The sequence below is a fragment of the Aotus nancymaae genome, unplaced genomic scaffold, assembly GCF_030222135.1.
Source record: "Aotus nancymaae isolate 86718 unplaced genomic scaffold, 86718_ANA_hifiasm-v0.15.2.pri h1tg000012l, whole genome shotgun sequence".
Classification (NCBI taxonomy): Eukaryota; Metazoa; Chordata; class Mammalia; order Primates; family Aotidae; genus Aotus; species Aotus nancymaae.
The window spans coordinates 7,438,169-7,462,935 of NW_026988423.1; the positions used below are offsets into that span (position 1 = coordinate 7,438,169).

Below are 24,767 nucleotides of genomic sequence, written 5' to 3' on the forward strand. Positions count from 1 at the left end.
TTTTAGATGGAGAACAATTTTATTCTAAAAATAGATCTTGGTAACAATGAAATACCAAAAGCTGGTCATTATAATAAAAAGAAAAGAAGAGATTAATTTTTTTCCTGAAAATAATTATCACTATAATATACTGCCAACTCGTTTATCTGTATTTGAATTATTCCTTTAATGGATTATTCAAGGAAATTTTAAGATTATAGACCGGCTTCTGCCTGGTAGACAGACATACGTCTGGATTGTTTTGATCTTCAAATAAATACATTCTCAAGGAATGCAAGCAAAATTGAGCATTTTCTTAAGTAAACATAATTAGGAAGGTAAGTTTATGCTTAGGAAATATGGTCCAAAGCAAAATATTGTTTTGTATAACCATTTCCTTCAATTTTTATAGATAACAACAACAAAAAAACCTGCATTGAAAGTACTGGCATTTGAAAGCAACAAATTATACTACTTATATACAGAGAAAAGACATAACTGAACTATTTGAAACCAAAAAATGACTTAGTACTTAAAAAGTGGTTTTTCTATCTTCAAAGTGCTAAAGAAACAAGTATTCAAGAAGAAACTTCAGGTCGGTCCACAAAGTTCTGACTGACTTGAAGTAGTGAAATACCAGGAATGCAGTGGACAAATTTAAAAGGCCTTGATTAGTATAAAGTATATTACATTTTGCAAAGAAATGAAGCAATGGTTGCATAACCAGTCAGGGCCAAGTTAGCAACATACAACTCAGCCATCAGCTACATTTCTTTTCAAACTAATCTAAACTGATTTTTCAAAAAATTTCTTCTATACTCTACACGTTACATACATCTAATCATATCCATATTTTGGATTTTTTTTCTGTATTCATCAGATTATTGGTTATAATGCACAGCAAGTAGAAACAATCCATTTCAAAATTCTTATTATCTAGCATTCTCTGCAAACCAAAAGCTGACCACAACAGTTTTATTTCATTCCTATTAAATGTAGGCACATGTTCATTAGGACATCTGAGCTGTTTTTGGGACCTTCAGAAACTGGTGTGATTTATTTTGGCCCTCTAAGATAGAAATGCAATCTTAGTATTTACTGTGACTACATACTTCTCTTGCTAAAACTTGACCCTGAGTTTTGAGTGCTGGAATATGAACTATAAAACTGAAAACACTCCAAATGACATTGGTTAATATTGGTGTCTCTGCAATACTGTGCTTTTTCTCTCATTAACATAATGCATCTAAAAGTACCTCTCCTTCAGCATGGACTAAGAGGAGGGATCTGAAGGAAGAGCCCGATCAGGAAGCAGAACATGTCCTGTCTAAAAATTCCTCTCAAAACTTCCTAAAAATTTATTAGAAAATGTTGGTGTTTCAGTATAAAAATGTCATTTCCCCAAATCTCTGAGTAAAACTGACAGTGCATGAAAAAAAATACAGCATTTTTGTCCTGCAAGTTTAGTAGTCTAGGGAAGTCCCACAATCCTTGGCTTAATAAACAGCATTACTCTATAGTTATGACCTATCAAATTATAAATGTTATTTTGAAAATCATACAAGGGTTTTTTTTCTTAAAGTTAGGTGTGTTTACACTCCATTAAAATTTCTAGAAAGCAGCTCTACAGTTCTTAAAATATTCATGAAATATAAAAATTAAATGAACTAAAGTAACTTCCAGTGGTGACAATATTCTCACAGTAGCAAATAATCTAACTTCTAGGAGTTTTTCCCTATAATGCCAGGATTATTTAATAGTAACTAAGTCTTTAAAACATTATCATGTTTAAACACTGTGGTTTGCCTAAATTACACAGAGAACAAAAATTACATCAACATTGAAAGCTCAAAAGAAGTTATTAATAAAAATATATGCTCTTCAGTGCTCCAATGGATCTCTAACAAGGCTAAGCACAGGTATTACTTTGGGTTTTATTTGAAAATTTTCTTTTTCTTGTTGTATTTTGTTTCCAGACCAACTACTACAGTTTAAAGCACAAAAAATGTTGATGTTTTTCTTAAATTATGCTTCAGATCTGATTTACTTGATTGTATAATTTCTATTGTGTAGCATTAGTAATTAGGATATATCCAGCTCCGAAAAGCACTGAAGTTCTTTGTGTGAGCTACAAAGATACTCAAAATCCTGAGTGCTGTGACAAATTCCTTATTTGTATGCCCAGATGGCATTCTGTCTTTCAGTGATGATGTCTTTCAATTACTGGTCATACGTGACCAATGCCACCAAAAAAAAAAAAAAGATAGGACTTGTCTTACGATGAACTTGCTAAAAGTGAATATAAACCATTGCATTAACTCTCTATAAGCTCTAGATGTTTATTACAAAACCCAAACCCTTGTTACCTTGAAGAATCCTTTACATATTTACGTAACACACTGTACATTTTATGCATGGCCTGTTTTATGCTATTTTCAAGAAGAGAATATTGTTTCAAACTATTAATAAACCAAAATTAATTGATAGGGCTGCATCAATCTGTCTTCCTTCCTTGGTCCATGATTTCCTTAAATGATGGCGTCATGTTCATCTCTGTAATATATTAAAAGTTACAATTACTTTGTTTTGTATTGTTGTCAAAAACCACTTATGTTCCTATTTGTTAGTAAAGTAACATTAGGATAATTTCAAGCTTCACAACCAAAATTGTCATTGTTCTGTGTAAAGTTCCTTAAGTATCCAGTATACTGTAGTGGTTAAGGATCTGAGGGTTAATGGCAATGGGGAACCACCATCTTGTCTTGCTGCCATCAGAGACACAGACATGGCTTCTGTTTGTAAATCCCTATTAAATATTTCTTTCTAGCTGGGCACAGTGGCTCACGCTTATAATCCCAGCACTCTAGGAGGTCAGAACGGAGGATCATTTGAGCCCAAAAGTTTGAGACCAGTCTAGGCAAAATGGTGAGACTGCCATCTCTACAAAAACTTTAAAATTTAGCCTGGTGTGGCACTGCATGCCTGTAGTCCCAGCTACTCAGCAGGCTGAGATGAGAGGGTCACCTGAGCCCAGGAGGCTGAGGCTGCAGTGACCCAAGATCATACTACTGCACTCCTGCCTGGGTGACAGAGCCAGACCAGGTTTCAAAGAAACACAAAAGTTTCTGAGAAACTGGGTATGTCAGCCTCTTTTCCTTTGGCCTCTTAGCTTCCTTAGACTTTAAGGGTAGGTTTACCCAGACCTGCCCACTGCAAAGCACTCTTTTTAAAAAGTCATACTTTATATATTCTTTCATACACTGATCTTAAAAAAGAAAGAATGTTTCTGAATATGCCTTTAATCTGACCAAACACCACCTTGATATTCTTTTAAAATTAGTTTGAGCCTACAGCCACACCACTGTGAAGATGTCTGATCTCATCTGATCTTGGAAGCTAAAGGGAATTTGATATGATAAATATATATAATGTAATTTTATTTAAATATAACTTTTAAAAATCTGTTCTTAAAGTTGGGCATGGTGGCTCATGCTGTAATCCCAGCACTTTGGGAGGCCGAGGTGGGCACATCACCCTGAGGTCAAGAGTTTGAGACCAGCCTGGCCAACATGGCAAAACCCCATCTCTACTAAAAATACAAAAATTAGCTGGGCGTGGTGGCAGGCACCTATAATCCCAGCTACTGGGGAGGCTGAGGCAGGACAATCACTTGAACCTGCAGGTGGAGGTTGCGGTGAGCCGAGATTGCACCATTACACTCCATCCAGCCTGGACAACAAAAGGGGAACTCCATCTCAAAAAATAAATAAAATCTGTTCTTAAATTATCATTTTCATTGAAGTATTAGTAATGTAACTGTTAGATCCCATTTTCATTTATGATGTGATGTTTATTTTCAGTTTATATCAATAAATTGAAAATTTGGGAAACTTTTCCATCTTATTTAGTACTTCTTACAAATTTGTCCAGAAGTTTGATTTGCTTTTATGTGTACTGAATTGTATGTAGTGTCAAAACTGGAAGAGTCCCTCCAATGGCCTATTCCAACATTTTCCAAAATGTATTCCACACAATACTAGTTCCAAGAGACAGACAGTATTAGCTCCCCTTGAAAAGGGGCAGGAGGAAGGATTTATTCATTCAACAAGTATTTTGGTTAAAAATTTGGGAAATAATTCATACTGTATTCCTTCCTGTAAAATCATAATGTAAATCAGCATTTTAAAGGCTTAGAGCAGTCTTACAGTAAACTGTTTTTGTTTGGTTTATTCAATTGAACATTTCCCAAACTTTTTGATATGGGAATTCTGTGTGTGGGACACATGTATGTTAAATGTTAACCCCCAGAGCAAATTTTGGAAAAGGTCATCTGTTCGATGGTATTTATATATATTAACAATTTTTAAAAATGAATTAGCTCTTGCATATATGCAAAAGAAGGAATGGTTTGTTGAAATCCTAATCCCAGTGTGATGATATTTTGAAGTGGGGACTTGGAGGGGTATTTAAGTCATGAGGGTGGGGCCCCCTTGAACAGAATTAATACCCTTACAAGTAAGGGTCAGAGAACTAGCTAGTTTCTTTCTGCCATGTGAGGATACAATGGGAAGTTGGTGGGATGCAACCTGGAAGAAGGCCATTAGCAGAACTGAAACGTGTTGGCACCCTGATCTTGGACTTCCAAGCCTCCAGAAGTGTGAGAAATAAATGCCCGTTGTTTAAGGCACCCAGCTGTATGATACTTTGTTGTATCAGTGTGAACTAAGACAACATGTAAGACTCAAAAAACAAAAACCGAAAGGACTATTGGCACAACCAAAGTTTGGATATATTCCCAAACCATAAGACCTAGAGAGTATATGTAGGGTAAACATAGTTTGTTGATTAGGTCTTATTGATAATGCACATCAAAAAAGACAGTTTTGCTACAGATAAAGTGATAAATTATATTATTTATACTAACCACTCATTTAAATTATCAGGGACAATGAGGCTGTCAGAGGAATTTCTTTTGTTTATCTTTGTCATGGAAAGCAAAAGCCATGTTTTTACCAAGGATGCTATTTAGTACTACAATGGACACAGACATATTAAGTCAACAGCCTGCTGAGAACTGGTATTTCTTATGATTAGTGGTATGAGTAAGTGAAAATTTCAGGGTGGGTTAACTCTGGTCTCCTGTAAAGTATGTTTGACAATAGTAAAATACATTTTTGTAAGTACATGCATCATTTTCATTTGCAAATAATTAAAATCACAAGCTTGTACATAAACAATTTACTTTGGGCCAAGAGGGTTAATGGGAATATAACTCATAAATCTACCAATTATTCATCACTGAAATGAACACCTGCCTGATATTCTATCATAATTAAAGATGTGCAGAAACAATTTTTTTTTTAAGTCCTGGCCATTCAAAACTTACATGGTTCTATACCGAATGCCTCTTCTTGAGTAGTACATTTTGCATCCAATGTAAAGAACAGATAAAACTCCCAGCGTTAATACAATACCACCAACAAAGCTCCCAGTATCAAATCTGGATCCTTTCTTTGCTTCAGAATGCATAGTTGCTGTAACTAGAACAAAACAAAACAAAAAAGCCTTTAGTGCTTTTTTTTTTTAACATCATAATTAGAATGCTGATTTTCTAAAACTAGGATTTAAGGGAAATCTAGGCATATAAAATTTCTATATGTTTTTGCCAGATAAGATAATGACCTAAATGTGGCATTTAACTACTTGCAGCATAGGAAAAACAGGTCAACTTTAATACATACTTGTTACTGATGAAGAAACAGATGTCACTGAACTATTGTGGGCTATGGTCATCGTGGATGTTGCTATCTGAGATGTGTTCTGTGAAACACTTGTTGTTTTGGGTGTAGACTTGAAGGTGGCAGTCGTATTTGTTGAGACCATCCTTGGTGTTGTCGTATTAGCTGCTGCTGTGGGTTTCATGGTGATGACTGTCTTATTGCTGGGGACTGAGGCAGCTGGAGTTGATAGTTTCATAGTGCTGTTGGAAGTTTCATTTGCATGGTCAGAAGACACATGTTGGAGAGTCTCTGCAATAATGTCGAGAAACATTTAAACCAGAGCTATGATTTAGGGAATAAGATCCCTTTTCACTGAGACTTTCATGGTCACAGACAAAGCAAGAGATCTTACAAATAGAGCAACATTTAATATACTTAGCCCATTAATACATTGCACTGTACTGCAATAAAATGTCTCAAAGTACTAAAACACTCAACAGAAACCAAGTCTAAATTTATATAAAGTTAAAAATTTGGGGGAAGATATGAAGAAAAAAACCCTAGAAGATTGAGTTCCTTCAGCGCAGGGACATGTCTTAATCACTCTGTCTGAACATCTCAACATACTTGTTTATCACATAAGAAGCTTTCAACAAATAACTGTTAAATGGATGGATAAATTAACAAGTATAAAATGATTTTTAAATTTCCAGTTCTCTGCTATACCTTCTAGGGGCTTTGAGGACAATAAATCGGTAGCTGCATGTTTCTAAGCCCTCTGGCAGGATGGAAGTGCAATTGAGTTTTTAAGAGTAAAGCCCAACTTCCCACAATGCATTAGGAAGTGAAATACCATCACAGAATGTGGCTAGTTGTTATACTGGCTAATAATGATTTCCCATAGCTGGAAGGACAGTTCTAAAACTATCTGTGAAAGTTTTAAAAATCTGAAAGCCAATTTTGTATGAAAGAAAAATCAGTGATGATTTAAAATACACAACTCAAACACCACCTTAGCTCGTACCTGAAACTGAGTTTTTCTTTTTGGGTGGGTATGAGGTACAAAAACAAATAGGTACCACTCTTGTTAATGCTCCTTAAAATAAATTTTTTTTTTTTTTTTGAGACTTAGTTTCACTTTGTCACCAGGCTGAAGTGCAGTGGCATGATCTCGGCTCACTGCAACCTTCTCTGACTCTTGGGTCCAAGCAATTCTCTCGCCTCAGTCTCCTAAGTAGCTGGGATTATGGGCGTCTGCCATCAGGCCAGGCTAATTTTTGTATTTTTAGTAGAGATGGGGTTTCACCACGTTGGCCAGGCTGGTCTTGAATTCCTGACTTCAAGTGATCCACCCGCCTTGGCTTCCCAAAGTGCTGGGATTACAGGCATGAGCCACCATGCTTGGCCAATACTCATTAAAAACTTCGATTACTTTTGTTTTCATCCACTAGAGGTTTCCTTCTTTTTGTATAAAATATGGCATATAACCAGAAGCAAACCTTTCTGTGTTAGTATTATTTCGTATTGCATCTTTGTAACTCCACAATTTAATGTTTACAACTATAGGTCCTATTAGTATACAATGTCTAGGGAATGAAAGCTTTTAATATGTCTTTGTCCATTTAATATGATGTAATATATTTCTATATTCATTTCCTATCTCATAGTTTATTTTCAGGTTTATTGGTTTTCTACTGCTATGGTTTGGATTTGTTTTGTCCCTATCAAAACTCATACTGAAATTTGATCTCCAACGTGGCAGTCTTGGGAGGTGGAGCCTAGTGGGAGGCATCTGAATCATGGTGGCAGGTCCCTCATAAATGGCTTGATGCCCTTCACGTAGTAGTGAGGGAGTTCTCGCTGTGATGAAACTGATTGGTTCCCGTGAAAATGGATGAGTTCCCATGAATGGGGGCTGTTATAAAGCCAGGATGCTCCTCTATCTTTGCAGTTATCCACTTCCCCTTTGACCTTCTCTGCTATGTTGTGTGACACAGCTTTATGAAAACCCTCCCCAGAAACCAGGGCTTGCAGAACTTTCCCAGCCTGAAGAACATTGAGCTAAATAAACCTTTTCTTTATCAATTACCTAGTCTCAGATATTCTTTTATAGCAACACAAAATGGAATAAGACACCTATATACTCCCATTTTATTCTTTATGTCCAAATACTTAAGGTACAAAGAATTAACCACCGGGCCTCCCTTCTCCTTTCCCAGTGAAAGCAGTACCAATGTCTTTAGGTTCCTTGTCCCGCCACTGCCGTCAAGTACCAAGTGATACTTCATATATTATCCTGTCCTCCACAACTATTTTAGGCTTATTCTTGAAAGACAGATATATTGACATTTATTTATTTGAAACGGAGTCTCACTCTGTCACCCAGGCCAGAATGCAGTGGCACAATCTTGGCTCATTGCAACCTCTGCCTCACAGGTTCAAGCGATTCTCCTGCCTCAGCATCCTGAATAGCTGGGATTATAGGCATGTGCCACCAAGCCCAGCCAATTTTTCTATTTTTGGTAGAGACAGGGTTTCACCATGTTGGCCAGGCTGGTCTCAAACTCCTGACATTAAATGATCCACCCACCTCGACCTCCAAAAGTGGTGGTGTTACAGGCGTGAGCCACCGTGCCTGGCCCCTATATTTATTTTTGACTTAACTGTCAATACAAGTTGGTTTTAATAGTGCTGCTTATCTGCATATCAGGTTTTATTACTGAAATTTCTACTTTCTTCAACTTTGGGTCTCTGTGATCTCTTCTACCTAGTATGATCTATTTTCTTAAGGCCTAAGGAATTAATGCTTTTATACTACATAGGCAAATTAACAATAATTATCCAAGTAAATAATACGAATGCAATGAACTTGAGCTAATCTTTTCTTATTCCAAATCTGATTTTCTATAGAGATGTAATCACATTTTAAAATGCTGAATGGATTATATTGCAATAAAATTAAATACAGCAAAGAACTAATGTTTATATTGTATCTTTAGAGCAGAATGATCCCGCAGAATAAAACAATGAACACAGTGCTGCTTTTGGATTCAACCAGCCTGATTGGCCAACATGATGAAACCCCGTCTCTACTTAAAAAAAAAAAAAAAAAAAAAATAGCCAGGTGTGGTGGTGAGGGGTGCCTGTAATCCCAGGTACTCAGGAGGCTGAGGCAGGAGAATTACTTGAACCCAGTTGGCAGAGGTTGCAGTGAGCCGAGATCATGCCACTGCACTCCAGCCCGGGCGACAGAGCAAGATCCCCGTCTCAAAAACAGAAAGAAAGAAAGAAAAAAAATTTGTGTCAATTTCTACAAATTGACAAAACAGACATAAGAAATTTTGTATTAAAATATGTTTCCTGATGCTTACAAGTCTAAATGAAATTAAAGGATGCCCTCCAAATTCACATTTGATGACCCAGTCTTCTTCTGTAATAAGAAACAGTTATTTGTTATCCTCTGCAAATGATACTATACCAACTCTAGTCTTCTTCCTTCTCCCTTAGCTGTTGAGATACCTTCTGGAGTGGCACAGTTAACACCTGCATAGAGACACAGAATGGACCCATCCATGTGGGACTTGCAAAGGGTGAAGCTTTATCTAACTCTGCTCATCTTAGCCACTCAGTCTCCTCTAGCCGCCTATAAGCTAAGGTTGAAGAGGTCTGAGGAGCATATGTTGCTGGAGGGTGTGAGTGTACGTGTCCACTCCTGCCTCTGTCTATGTGGGAAAAGAGGAGAATGCTATCCTTCACCTCACATCTGCCTGGGAAGGCTTCTAGGGCACTACCTAAAGAGCTAGACAAGCATCTACCGGACTTAGATGGACATGGACAGTAGGATTTGATTCAAGCCTGAACAGTAAGTCTAAAGGTGAGACACTGTGGCTGAGCTCTGTCTACCCAGCAGCTGAGTTTAAAAGGCTGCACTGGGAGTAGATCACACCTCCACTAACAGCAAATGTTCTTGTTTCCCATGAACCAAATCAAATTGACATGGAGTTGCTTTAAAAAAGATAGTTTTCTAAGAGAGTACAGCTTAGACAGGGGGAGGTCACTAGTAGGGGGTGGAGCACCAAAAGCAAGGGCCAGCTGGAGGAGAGGCACACTGCATGGAGAGAGCTGAAGGGGGAGGCTTAGCAGGAGGATCTCCCAGGAACAAGGAGAAGCACACATCTGCCATCCAGAAAGCACCTGTGCCAAATGAAACATCCCAGCCATCAACTGAACAGCCTTTGTCCCTTAAGCCTCTCTAGGTCTGATTCTGTAAGGGTTGCAAACAGCAGAAGTGAGGAGAAGAGGTGGAACAAGGAAGGAAGCCAACGACATTAACTTTCCCACTGCAGGCTTCTAAGCCTGAAGCAGGCTTGGGCTGGCAGAAGGGACAAGTTTCAATTTTGAATCACTGTAGTTTTATTATTTTCATATTATTCTGGACAGGAGCTGCACCCTATGAAATAGAACTTATTCAGTGAATTGGACATTCTATAACACCTCAGCTAGGGCAGTTGGGAGGGTAGAGCCACCAGAGAAAGGGTGTGTGTGATATACAGTTGGCCGTGCTCAGTGTTAAGAGTTGAATTGTTCCCCTCTCCACCCTGCCCAAATTCATACATTGAAGTCCTAACTCCCAGCACTTCAGAATGTGACCTTATTTGGAGAGAGACTCTTTACAAAGATCATTAAGTCATTAGGGTAGGCTTATTTATCCATTATGGTTGGTGTCCTTATTAAAATGGAAAATTTGGAGACAGACACACAAACACACAGGGCGAACACCCTGTGAAGATGAAGGAAGAGATCATGGTAATGTTTCTACAAGCCAGGGAATGCCAGAGATTGCCATACCAGAAGCCAGAGGAGAGGCACAGAACAGATTTTCTCACAGCCCTCAGAAGGAGACAACCCTGCAAACACATCTTCACCTCCAACTCCAGCCTCCCGAACTGTGAGACAATCAATTTCTGTTGTTTAAACCACCCAGTTCCTGGTACTTTGTTTCTGCAGCCCTACCAAATTAATACACTCAGCTTCAAAGGTTTTTTCATTTATAAAAAGTATACCTCTATGCAACAGTACAACTGGCACTAGTGATTGTATTGAGCTGGTTCCTTTTGCAGATCTTTGAAACCAGTTACCATGATATGAATTAAGTCCATAAATACTCGTCAAACTACTCACAAAACTTGTTTTAATGAAAGTTCAGATCATCTATAGATGTCAATCAGAGGTTTCAACTAACATAATTACAGGAAAAATGAAGTGAAGGGCTCTAATAACAGCATTCATGCACCTTCCTTCCCAGCAGCTGCAGGGTTCAGCCCACAATGAAAGACAAAGAATGTACACATGGCTATGAGTGATGGCCGGGACTGCTGTAAAAAATATATTCCAACAGCCCAATCAGTTCTCCATTCCTGTTTGGTGGTAAAATGACTACTCCTAATTTTTCTGTGATTAGAATTAGAGCTTCCACTTGTTGAGCTCTTCTCTTTACCAAGCCTGGTGATACTTCCCATGCATGGTGAGTTTAAGCTCAAGCTCTGGATCAGCTCAGCAATTTACCTGCTTGGGTACCTTAGGGAAGTTACCTAATTTTTCTGAGATTCACAACCATTCCTCGTCTATAAATCAGGGCTATCACAAGAATTTGGGAGAATTCACTGACATAATCTGTGTTGAGCATCTCCCACAGTGCCTGAGAAGAGCTCAATTAATTCTTTTTAACCATTAGTTTCATTAAATGTAACTCCCCTACAGAGGTGCATTGTACAATTCCCTATGGGAGGCTGAGGAGGAGGTACTACTGTGAGGTCTTTGAGCTCCCACAGTTACCATAACTACCATCCGAATAACATCATATGGAAGAAGACACTATTGGGATATTTTTGGTTTATCAATGCAAACATCTAAAAAGAAAAAACCGAGGCCCAGACCTTTTCCTGTTAATACTAGCCAGCCAGCCACCATGTTGCAACAAAGCCAAGGACACTCTGAAGCAGTCCATTTTTCTAGTTTGAAGTAAAAGTACTCAAAGTCTGGATTCATTCCGACTATCTTACTCTCTGCTGTGTTGAAATAACTTAACCTTATTCCTGTAACCTTGAGTCCAAAAATATCTAAGTGCCATTGTTTTCCTTTAACCTAAATATTTCAAAGGACGACAATTTGTTTTCATCAGAGCATCAAATATACACTTAAACTAGAGTTGAAAATAAACATCCAATTTTTTTAAATCTCATAGTTATTTTTAAATGGGACAGTAGCTAGTTTGGGTTTCCTATTTTAGTTCTCAGAAGTACTGAGCTATTCAAGACATGGATCATAGATTTCTGGTGCTATAGTTATTTTGAGGGGTCTGTGATTCTAAGAATGGTCTGCAGCTTGAGTAAATTTAAGAATAACTACTCTTATGCAGCGTTTGGAAATTTTTAAAACAGGAAAACCTTGAGAATCTCTTTCCTATAGAATAGTACAACCTTACGCCATCAACTAAGTATCAGTGTAATTCCATAAACATACATTGTTTAGAAAGTAAAGAGGCCTTTCCTCACTGCACAGAGTCAAAGACTTATTCTAAACATTCTTCTGAATTCAAATTACCTGGGGATCAAAAATACACACAATTGAGAATCTGAATTTAAAAAAAAATGACGTTAACAAAATCCTAGACAGGCCAGGTATGGTGGCTCATGCCTGTAATCCCAGCACTTTGGGAGGCCAAGGTGGGCAGATCAGCTGAGGTCAGGAGTTCGAGACCAGCCTGGCCAACACGGTGAAACCCTGTCTCTACTAAAAATACAAAAATTAGCCGAGCGTGGTGGCGCATGCCTGTAGTCCCAGCTACTAGGGAGGCTAAGGCAGGAGAATCGCTTGAACCCAGGAGGCAGAGGTTGCAGTGAGCCAAGATCATGCCACTACACTCTAGCCTGGGCAACAGAACAAGACTCTGTCTCTCAGGGGGGAAAAAAAAAAAACCTAGATATTAAATCTAGATTAAAAAGTAATACTAAATCTAAGAGAAAATTGAGCTTAAAAAGTATCATCATGATAAAGAACTGTACATTTTCTGAAAATGTTTTATAAATTTCTAAATTTTTTAACTCAACAACTAAAATTTTAAAAGGGAAAAACAATGGAATATATGTGATCACAGAAAAGTAACAATTAGGGATTCCAGTAAGTTACAGTATATCTGTAGTAAATTTACTACCGCATTTTAAACTATCATTCATTTCACTGAAATCTGTGAACATAAACAGAAAATTTGTTTCCTCTGGCAAGAAATGAAAGAGGTAGTTAAAGCGACAATGACCTGTCTTAAGGACAATGAGAACTAACAACTGAGACCCAGTCCAGGTCTGTGTAAGGAAACATTCTGAAGGGTGATCCTGTTCATTCTCAGAACTGGAACTGAACTGGAAAGCAGCAGAGCAGAGGTTGACAAAAGCAATCTGGCTTCCTAGGGCATGAGACTACCAGATGGGCAGAGCTGACTGAGCAGTACAGACAGTGTCCAAGCTTCCTTATGCTTTTCCCATAGGTCTTCCCCATTCCATTCCATTTCCACAGACTCAATTCACAATTAATAACCCCTACTAGTGACAAAGATAAGGCATGACTGACAGCCACAAGGACATCAGGCTAGACTGATATTTTCCCTCTGTTCCTGCTCAAAACTCCACAAGCCTCTCATCCTGGCATCCTCGCTCTCCAGGGAGCAGAATTCACTCTGCTCTTCCTCCTTAACACTCTCCTGTTAGGCTGGCAGCTTGCTCCTCCCTCATTCATTTCCACATACTTATTTAGTAACTTCTCTGTACCAAGAACTATGTACGAGGCTCTGCAGCCACAGAAGAGATGTGATCCTTACCAGCATGGAGTTGGTGGTCTAGTAAGGACAACAAGGAAACAATACAGTTACAGCATGTATGCCAGGGGCCAGTTCGATTTTCACTTCCTCCTCAGGCATATTCCTTTTTCTTTATTTTATTTTTGAGACAGAGTCTCACTCTATTGCCAGGCTGGAGCGCAGTTGCGATCCTGGCTCACTGCAACTTCCATTTTCTGGTTTCAAGCGATTCTCCTGCCTCAGCCTCCCGAGTAGCCGGGACTACAAGCATGCACCACCACGCCCGGCTAATTTTTTCTATTTTTAGTAGAGACAGGGTTTCACCACGTTGGCCAGGATGGTCTCGACCTCGCGATCCACCCGCCTCGGCCTCCCAAAGTGCTGGGATTACAGGCGTGAGCCACCAAGCCCAGCCCATACTCCTTATTAAAGACCCATTGTTCATTTTTCCAAACTTTTAATATTACTTTAATAATATTAATAATATTGTATTATATCTTGTGTGATATAATACAAAATACATTTGCTCTTTGTCCCTGGTTCCTGGCACAGAGTTCCTAAAACCCTTGGGATTTCCTGAATGATGGCAGTGTCCTTTGTTATTCATGAGGATTCTCTTGTGCTCAGGAGTTTTTGGTTAATTAAGTGCTACAGGGTAGGGCCCATAGATTGCCTCAGGTTGGGCTCCTCACCAGAAATACCAGGTGATTAGAGGGTTGGAACTTTCAGCCCCACCCATCAACCTCTGGGAAAGCTAGAAATTAAACTCTATAAAAACTCCTGTACTGGCCAGTCGTGGTGGCTCACGCCTGTGAATCCCAGCATTCTGGGAGGCTGAGGCAGGCAGATCATTAGGTCAGGAGTTCAAGACCAGCCTGACCAACATGGGGAAACTCTGTCTCTACTGAAAATACAAAAATTACCCAGGCGTGGTGGTGCATGCCTGTAATCCCAGCTACTCAGGAGGCTGAATCAGGAGAACTGCTTGAACCCAGGAGGTAGAGGTTGCAGTGAGCCGAGATCGTGCCACTATACTCCAGCCTGGGCAACAGAGCAAGACTCTGTCTCAAAAACAAAAACAAAATTAAAAAAAAACAACCTTCCTGGGTTGGTGAAGACATGGAGGTGCTGAGAAGCTGATGTTCCTACAGAGCGTACGGAAGCTCTGAATACTGTTCCTCCACGTATCTGCCTCACCCTAAGCTCCACCTTACCCTAAGCATCTCTTCCATTTGGCTGCTCCTGAGTTATATCCTCCATAATAAACCAATACATGTAAATAAAGTGTTTTCTTGAGTTCTGGGAGTCATTCTAGCAAATTGCCTAACCCAAGGAGGGGGTCATGGGAACCCCCGATTTTATACTTAGGAGTACAAGAGCTGAACTTGCAATTAGCATCTGAACTGAGGGCAGTCTTGTGGGCTGAGCCTTTAACTGGTGGGATCTGACGCTAAATCCAGATAGGTAGTAGATACTGTCAGAATTGAATTGGATTGTAGGACACTCAGCTGATGTCTGAGAACTGGCTCGTGGGGAAAACAACAACACATCTGGCATATTTTCCCAGATCTTTTGAATTAACTGCAAGAACTATGTCTTATATTTTCATTTCATTCTATCAAAGTGTCAGACACAGTTCTGGGAAAACGTGATAATTTCTAGCGTATGTTCCAACCTGGGCAAGGACGTAGCACAGTCTGGAGCATATACTGTTGAGGGGCACCCAAGATTTGTCTAAACTCTTCACTATTACAGACAAGTCCCCAGTCACCCTCTGCTGCCTACCCATCCTTCTGCCCCAGCAGGAAGATCTATCTACCCACCTATCCCCTGGCATGCAATTCATTTTTATTTCTGTTGCTTTGTTATGTTACTTCTGGTGTCTGGACTGCTTCCTACCCATTGTCAGCCCTGTTGAAATTCTACTCATGTTCAAGGCTCAGTCTCTACATCACATTAAAGGTATATTAAAAGCAAGTAGAATCAATAGGCCATTTAAAAGACAGAGATGATCAGACTGGATTTAAAAAAAACCTATAAACTGTTTATAAGTAATATAACTTAAATATAAGATACAGAAATGCTAAAAGTATTGAAAGTAAGAGTAAAGAAAAGAAGTTCTACAATATAAGTACTGGCCAGAAAAAAGATAATAAACTCTATTAATATGATATGCACGTCTTTTTTTTTTTTTTTTTATTAGAAAACAACTGTTTTTATTTTTTTCAAGGGAACAACAGAACGACAAACATTAGCAAAAGGTGAGTTATCTTTGAAGTTCTGAATGTTTGAACCAGATTTGGATCATATTGATGATGGTCCCTTGTGATAAGCTTGTTTCTTTTAGATAATCTTCAACCTAAAATTACTAATTACTGAAAAATTAGATTAATGTATTGTTTTTATAATAATATAGCAAGGCAAAAGTCTGGAATATATGGAGTGTCACTTGTGCACCAAGTAATATTTAGAAACAAATTCAACACTGAAACACTTAAAGCAAATTTCAGGGGATAACTCCCAATTACATATACAAGGAAGCACAGGTCAGATTCATTTTAAGTAGTCATAAATAATTTCAAATGTTTATTAAAACATATAAATAGTAATAGAAAGTCTGGAATTGTGATAACGTTCCCAATTCATTTTTATAATCCTGAATATCCTCCTTCCTTCCTTCCAAAAGAAAGGCAAAATCTAACAAAATGGAGAAAAGTATTTAGGCTAATAAGGTAGCAACCTAGTTAATATTTTCTCTGCAACAGTATTTTAGGGCTTTCTTACTTTAAATGAGACAATGCTGGAGTAGAAAGACACAGAACACTTTTTTACACACATTTAACTTTTTTTACTTTATCCAAGTAGAAATTACCATTTTGTTTTTGGCATTTTTAAGCACTCTAAAATGTTTACCAATGTACCCCTCCTCTTCTTTACAGATAGGATTTGGGATAAATGGACTTTGGCACGTTTCTAACTCTAGTAACCATATTTTACATATGTACATTTATTCCATATATATTCCTTAGTTATCTGACAGCATTTTCCAGAGTGGAGTAATAAATTCTGTTCATTAGGTTCATATACAATAGTTTCCAGTTAATCTTAGAGGGAAAATTCTAGTTTCACAACTTCTGTTAAATTCTATTAAAAATGTTTCTTTTTTGGAAGTAACAGTTGAATTCTGTACTCAAAATTACACATTTGTTTAAATAAATCACACAAATTCTCATTTATATCAGGTAGCTTGTTTATATTTAGATCATTATCTCAAGGGAGGGAAACAACCATGTATAGGTTATAGAAAAATAAACAATCAGCTGAAGAGGTCTAAGAAAATTTTGACTTTTAAAATTTCACTTATTTTCCTTGAAGTTTTCTACCCTTCCCATTCATGGTAAACAAAGATCATATAATGGAAAATTTTAAACCAGGGTTAAATTCTAAAGTAAAGCTTCAATTCAAGCCCTTCCTCCAAGAGAACTAATTTTCCTGATTTCTCTTTCTCTCACATCTTAAGGAGAACATTTTAGGAAATTAAGTTTCAGAAGTTCAAGGTTTCACCCAGGTTACCTTTATGTACTTGTCTTTAGGGAACCACAATCCTACCCATCCTACATTTCCTAGTGGATGTACTTATCACTAAAGGGCTAGGCAAGGCCACATGTCCCTTAACTAGGAGGATACAGCTAAAAATCTGGTGTCTGATTATTAAATGTGCACAATATTTGGGTGTAATCGGCATTTTAAAAATTCAGTAATGCCCAATATAAATAACTTATCTGGACAGACTCAATAATAAAAATAACTGGTTAACTTTAAAATAAAAACCACCTGTTTAATAACATATAAATATCTTGATAAGAATGAATGAGTGTGACCTGGGAGAGTTTAGAAATTCTTGAGTTAGTTACAACAACATGGTGATAGGTTTTTCAAGGTACTTTCTAAACTCAGCAAGCCACTGGGCTCCAACTGCTCCATCCACCACCCGGTGATCACAACTGAGTGTAACAGACATCATGCTAGCCACATCGAACCCTTTTTCATTATCTGCTGGAACCAGTTTATCCTCTGAAGCACCAATTGCCAAAATACATGCTTGAGGTGGGTTAATAATAGCAGAGAAATTCTTAATTCCAAACATTCCTAAATTAGAGATTGTAAAAGTGCCACCCTGGAATTCCTGTGGCTGTAGTTTACCCTCTCTTGCTTTGGTTGCTAAAGAAATAACATCATTAGCAATGGTTTCCAGTCCTTTTATATGTGCATTAAACACAATAGGTGTGATGAGTCCTGCAGGAGTACTGACTGCAACACTGACATCAACAACATGGTTTTGTCTTATAACCGTGTCCATCCAAGAAGAATTCGCTTCGGGTACTTTTAAACATGCCAAAGCTGAAGCTTTTATGATGAAGTCATTGACAGAAATTTTGCTTCTCCCTTCTAAAATCTTATTAAGTTCTTTCCGTAACAACAAAACTTCTCCCATATTTACATCGATAGAAAGGTAATAATGAGGTATGGTTTGCTTTGATTGCATTAATCGCTGTGCAATAACTCGACGAATGTTGCTGATTGGGATATCTGTGAATACACCTGTAGGAACTGGTGCCATTCCAGGACCTGGGGGAGGCACAACAGCTGCTGGAGCAGGAGCAGCTTTAGGAGGCACAAAAGAATCAATATCTTTCTTGGTGATTCTACCATCTGGTCCTGTCCCTTTTACTTGTGTAAGATCAATCCCTTTCTCTACTGCCATCTTCTTTGCAAGAGGGCTAACAAACACCCTTCCCTTTGGTCCAGCAGGAGTAGCTGGGCAGGGTGCTGAAGGTGTAGGAGCTAAAGGCTGGGGAGTCGGAGGAACAGTGGCCACCGGGGGTGGGGTAGGTGGTGGTGCTTGTGGTTTTAAATCTGTCACTTCAGTTGGCCTATAGTCGGCAAATGCGGATATATCTGCCTCTTTTTCTACAATGATACAGAGTGGGGTTCCCAGAGGGACATCTCTTGTGCCTTCAGGGACCAGGATTTTTGCCAGATAACCTTCTTCCTGTACTTCAAAACCTATAGTGGCTTTGTCAGTCTCTATCTCTGCCAATAAGTCTCCTTCACTTAGCTTCTCACCCACTTTTTTTTCCCATCTCTGAACTGTGCCCATGGTCATGGTGGGAGAGAGGGCAGGAAGAAGTACCTGCATGTGAGCGGGATATGAGCTTCCAGGAGCCTGAGCAGAAGGTGTAGGTGGTGAAGCAGTGGCAGCAGGGGTTGGTGCTGCGGCCGCTTGTGGGGTGGCTGCTGCTGAGGAATCCAACGTATAATTTTTAAAGGCCTCAATATCCTCAGGCTTGCCAACTGTGATACAGATGATCGCTCCAATGGGAACATCCCTGGTACCTTCAGCAACAAGAATCTTTGCCATATAACACTCCTCCAGGCTCTCAAATCCAACAGTGGCTTTATCAGTTTCAACCTCTGCAATTAGGTCGCCTTCATTGATTTTGTCCCCCTCTTTTTTTTCCCAACGGGCTATGGTGCCTGCCTGCATTGTGGGGGAAAGAGAAGGCAATGGAACCTTCTGATGCGGGGGAAGACTGTAACAGCGGCGGCCGGGCGACCCCAAAAGCTGCAGTAGTAAGCGGTTCCGCGGCATGGCCCCAGAGCTGGGGGTCCAGCCACACAGTGTCCGGACCCCGCCATACCCTGTGGTCACGCTATTGCGACGAGCCGGAGCCGGGCCAGATCGTGAGGTCACTCGTGGAGATCCGGGTCCCTCCCGCAAGGCCGTCCACCGAGCCCCGAGTCCCGTCCGTGGGGCTACATTGTGGGCGGGTCGCGCACAGACGCGCCACATAGTGCCACCAACCCCCCACACCCCAAAACCAACGCCGTCTCCCGATATGCACGTCTTTAAGGTGAAAACTATCACTAGAAATTTTTTAAAAAGAAAAGATATTTCATAAATGGATTAATCTAATAGGAAGGTATATTTCATATACAGGATGAGAAATATATAAAACAAAGTATGACAGACCTGATGGGGAAAAGTACACACTTTTACAAAGTTGGACTTTTGTCAACAGCTCTAAGCAAAATTATAGAACCCAAAAATTTTTTAAGGAAATTACAAGTTCTCAACAATGTTAACAAATCTGACTTTTTCACATATCTTTTTCAAATATTGTGCCTAAAAACTACAGAATTCTTCACACTAATTCCCAAAGGATTAGAAAATAAGAAACATATTTTCCAGTTATTGATATGATAAAGTTAAAAAAATTAATTTAGAAATATTTTGATAAGGAACCTATGACCTAAAAACTCGTGGGATCCAACTCAAGCTATGCTTAGAGAGAGAACTTTGTAGCAAAAATGTGTGCATTGGAAAGAAAGGTAAAATGAATAAGCTTTAAAAACACACACCATCTTCCAGCAACTTATAGAGATGTTTCCATTTCAGAGAAATTTAAGAACTTTTGAAGGTTGTATTCCTCTTAAATGTGAATATTATACTTCAGAAGTTTCTGTTAAGGTACATGTTAAGTCTACACCAAGAGAAAGAAGTTGGAATGACTTGCTTTGTCAAAACTTTGTTGGAAAGCATCTCGTGATGGTTCCTCTAGCCAGGTAAGTCTAATTAAAAGTGCATGCACCACTGGCACACATGGGCGCAGACCCCACCACCCCATCACCACATACACATAGAACCCATCACACCACAACCACCGGCACATGTGTGGACCCTGCTACTACCACCCTGACAAAGCACTTTTGCGGGCACCCCCACTTTGGAATGTTATTGCCAATGGACCAGGAACACCTCAGTCCCTCCAGCATGGCAAGTGCTTAACTTTGAAGGGCCAGAGAACAAAGCAATAGCCCTGGACCCAGACCTCCAGGGTTAGAGCACACAGCTCAGGAGTGCTGAGCTGAGCCTTGGCCCCCGAAAGCATTCTGAAATGAAGCCAGTCAAATGAACCCAACTTATGCCACAGTCAGATCAAGGGCATCGAAGAATATAAAAGTAAAAGCCTCATTCAAATGACTGCAACTTCAAAGCCCACACAGCTAAGAACCAGCACAAGAACTAGACAACTCAACAAGCCAAAGTGTCTTACCTCCAAACGACCATACTGCCTGCCTCTCCAGCAATGGTTCTTAATGAGGCTGAAGTGGCTGAAACATCAGACACCTAACACTGGAGAAACCAGATTCATAAAGCAAGTTCTTAGAGACCTATAGACTCTTAAGATAACCACACAGTAATAGTGGCAGACTTTAAAACCCCACTGACAGTATTAGACAGATCACTGAAGCAGAAAACTAACAAAGATATTCGGGACCTGAACTTAACACTTGACCAAATGGACCTAACAGATATCTACAGAGCACTCCACCCAACAGCAGAATATACATTCTCCTCATCCGCACAAGGCACATACTCTAACACTGCACATGGCACATACCATATGCTCAGCCATAAAGCAATTCTCAACAAATTATGATTCTCAAAATCATACCAACCACACTCTCAGACCACAGCACAAAAATGGAAATCAATACTGGGAAGATCTCTCAAAAAATAATCTGCTGATTACTAACTTTGGGCTAAACAATGAAATTAAGGCAGAAATAGAAAAATTCTTCAAAACTGATTAAAACAAAGCTACAACATACCAGAATTTTTGGGACATGGCTAAAGTAGTGTTAAGAAGAAAGTTTATAGTTCTAAATGCCCACATGAAAGCATTAAAAAGATCTCAAATAAACAACCTAATATTACACCTAGAGGAACTAGAAAAACAAAAGCAAACCAACACCAATGCTAGCAGAAAAAAAGAAATAATCAAAATCAGAGCTGAACTGAATGAAAAACAATACAAAAGATCAATGAAACAAAAAGTTGGCCATTATGACTGAGATGGAATCTCGCTCTGTTGCCCAGATTGGAGTGCAATGGTGCGATCTCAGCTCACTGTACCTCCACCTTCTAGGTTCGAGTGGTTCACCTGCCTCAGCTTCCCAAGTACCTGCGACTAAAAGCATGTGCACCATGCCCAGCTAATTGTTACCATGAGGCACCATGCCCAGCCCAAAGTTGGTTATGTGAAAGAATAAGATTGAGAGACCTTAGCTAGACTAGTAAAAAAAGAGAGAAGATCCAAATAAACACAATCAGAAATGACAAAGGAAACATTACCACCAAACCCCACAGAAATATAAAAAACCCTCAGAGACTATTATGAACACCACTATGTACACAAACTGGAAAGCCTGGAAGAAGAAATTGATAAGTTCCTGGAAACATACAACCTCCCAAGATTGAACCAAGAAGAAACTGAAACTCTGAATAGACCAATAATGAGTTCTGACACTGAATCAGTAATAAAAATCCTACCAATCAGGAAAGGCTTGGACCAGACAGATTCACAGTCAAATTCTACCAGACATATATTAATAAAATATAAAATTATTCCAAAAAATTGAGGAGATATTCTACCCTAGCTCATTCTATAAGGCCAGTATCATTCTGATACCAAAACCTGGCAGAGATACAACAAAAAAAGAAAACTTCAGGCCAATATCCCTGATGAACATAGATACAAATATCCTCAACAAAATACTAGCAAACAAATCCAGCAGCACATCAAAAAGCTAATCCACCATGATCAATTAGGCTTTATTCCTGGGATACAAGGTTGGTTCAACATATGCAAATCAATGAATGTGATTTATCACATAAAGGGAACTAAGAAAACCACATGATCATCTCAGTAAACAAAGAAAAGGCTTTCGATAAAATTCAGAATCCCTTTATATTAAAAAACCCTCAACAATCTAGGTATTAAAGAAACAGATTTCAAAGTAATAAGATCCATCTATGACAAAACTACAGCTAACATCATACTGAGTGGGCAAAAGCTGGAAGCACTCCCTTTGAGAACCAGAACAAAACAAAAATGCCCACTCTCACCACTCCTATTCAAGACAGTACTAGAAGTTCTAGCCAGGACAGTCAAGCAAGAGGAAGAAGTAACAGGTAGCGAAGAGAAAGTCAAACTCTCTCTACACAGATGATACGATTCTCTAACTAGAAAACCCCAGTCTCTGCCCAAGGACTCCTAGATGTGACTAATAACTTCAGCAAAGTTTGGGGATGCAAAATCAATAAACAAAAATGAGTAACATTTCTAAACATCAATAATGCCCAATCTGAGGGCCAAATCAAGAATGCAATCCCATTCACAGCAGCATTCCTCCTGCCCCCACCACACACATACAAATACCTACGAATACAGTTAAACAGGCAAGTGAAAGATCTCCATAAGGAGAATTATAAAACACCGCTCAAAGAAAACAGAAATGACACAAACAAATAGAAAACCATTCTTTGCTCATGGATAGAAGAATCAGTATTATTAAGATGGCCATACTGCCCAAAGCAATTTACAGATTCAGTGCTACTGATACTAAATCACCAAGGCCATTCTTCACGTAAGTGGAAAAAAAAAAAACTATTCTAAAATTCATATGGAACCAAAAGAGCCCAACTAGCCAAAGCAATCCTAAGCAAAAAGAGCAAAGCTAGAGTCATCATGCTACATGACTTCACACTACAAGGCTAAAGTAACCAAAACAGCATGGTGTTGGTACAAAAACTGACACACAGAACAACGGATCAGGTTAGATAACCCAGAAATAAAGTTTCACAACTACAGCCATCTGATCTTTGACAAAGTTAACAAAAACGTGCAATGGGGAAAGGACTCCCTATTCAATAAATGGTACTGGGATAACTGGCTAGCCATAAGCAGAAGATAGAAACTGGATTCCTTCCTTTCACCACATGTGGAAATCAACTCAAGATGGATTAAAGACTTAAATGTAAAACCTAAAACTATAAAAACCCTAGAAGAGAGGAAGGCAAGGAAAAAAAAAACCACCCTAGAAGAAAACCTAGGAAACACCATTCCAGCCATTGGCCCTGTCAAAGCTTTCATGACAGAGACACCAAAGGCAACTGCAACAAAAACAGAAGTTGAGAAGTGCAACCTAATTAAAGAGCTACTGTACTGCAAAAGAAACTATCAACAGAGCAAACACAAAACCTATAGCATGGGAGAAAATATTTGCGAACTATGCATCTGACACAAGTCTAATATCTAGAATCTATAAGGAACTTAAATTTACAGGCAAAAAACAACCCTTATTAAAAGGATATGAACAGACACTTCCCAAAAGAAGACATACACATGCAACCAACAAGCATATAAAAAAATGCTCAACATCACTAATTATTAGAGAAATGCAAATCAAACCACAGTGAGACAGCATCTCACGCCAGTCAGAATGGTAAAAAGTCAAAAAAAAAAAAAAAGATATTGGCAAGGCATGGAGAAAAATAAATGCTTATACACTGCTGGTGGGAATGTAAATTAGTTCAGCCACTGTGGAAAGCAGTTTGAAGATTTCACAAAGAACTTAAAATAGAAGTACCATTTGACCTGGCAATCCCGTTACTGGGTATATACCCTAAATATAAATCATTCTATTATAAATTCATATGCACACATATGTTAACTGCAACATTATTCACAATAGCAAAGACATGGCATCAAATCAACCTAGATGCCCAACAGTAGTGGACTGGATAAAGAAAATGTGGTATTAATACTACACCATGGAATACTACATAGCCATAAAAAGGAATTAAATCATGTGGTATTAATACACACCATGGACTACTATATAGCCATAAAAAGGAATGAAATCACGTCCTTTGTGGCAACATAGATGCTGCTGGAAGCCATGATCCTAAGCAAATTAACACAGAAAAGAAAATCAAATACTGCATGTTCTCAATTTTAAGTGGGAGCTAAATAACGTGTACACAATAGACACTAAAAAGGGAAGAATAAGACACCAAGACCTACCTGAAGGGAGGAGGGTGAGGATTTAAAAACTACCTTTTGAGTACTATGCTCATTACCTGTGTGATGTAATAATCTACACCAAACTCCTGTCACACACAATTTACCCATGTAACAAATCTGCACGTGTACCCCTGAACTTAAAATAAAAGGTGGAAAGAAAAAAAAGTGTATGCATTCAAGTTTATGGCTTTTCAGCTTTCATGTTCACTAATCTAAAAATTAAGGTACATGGGCTGGGCGCAGGTGGCTCACACCTATAATCCCAGCACTTTGGGAGGCCGA

At 38.8% G+C, this 24,767-nt stretch overlaps 2 protein-coding genes across 2 annotated transcripts in view; both read right to left on the reverse strand.

Annotated features, from left to right (window-relative positions):
* TMEM123 (transmembrane protein 123) overlaps positions 1-24,767 on the reverse strand; it is a 59,324-nt gene continuing 34,557 nt past the window's right edge. Inside the window, exons 3-5 of the mRNA XM_012455187.2 lie at positions 5,721-6,008; positions 5,366-5,519; positions 1-2,532 (exon numbers count right to left, since the gene is read on the reverse strand). Coding sequence (XP_012310610.1) covers positions 2,508-2,532; positions 5,366-5,519; positions 5,721-6,008 — 467 coding nt within the window. The 3' untranslated portion in view covers positions 1-2,507. The remainder of the gene's footprint in view (positions 2,533-5,365; positions 5,520-5,720; positions 6,009-24,767) is intronic.
* LOC110568445 (dihydrolipoyllysine-residue acetyltransferase component of pyruvate dehydrogenase complex, mitochondrial) lies at positions 16,125-19,579 on the reverse strand. Its single transcript, XM_021671744.2, has one exon. The coding sequence runs from the start codon at positions 19,403-19,405 to the stop codon at positions 17,462-17,464; it is 1,944 nt and encodes a 647-aa protein (XP_021527419.1). The 5' UTR covers positions 19,406-19,579; the 3' UTR covers positions 16,125-17,461.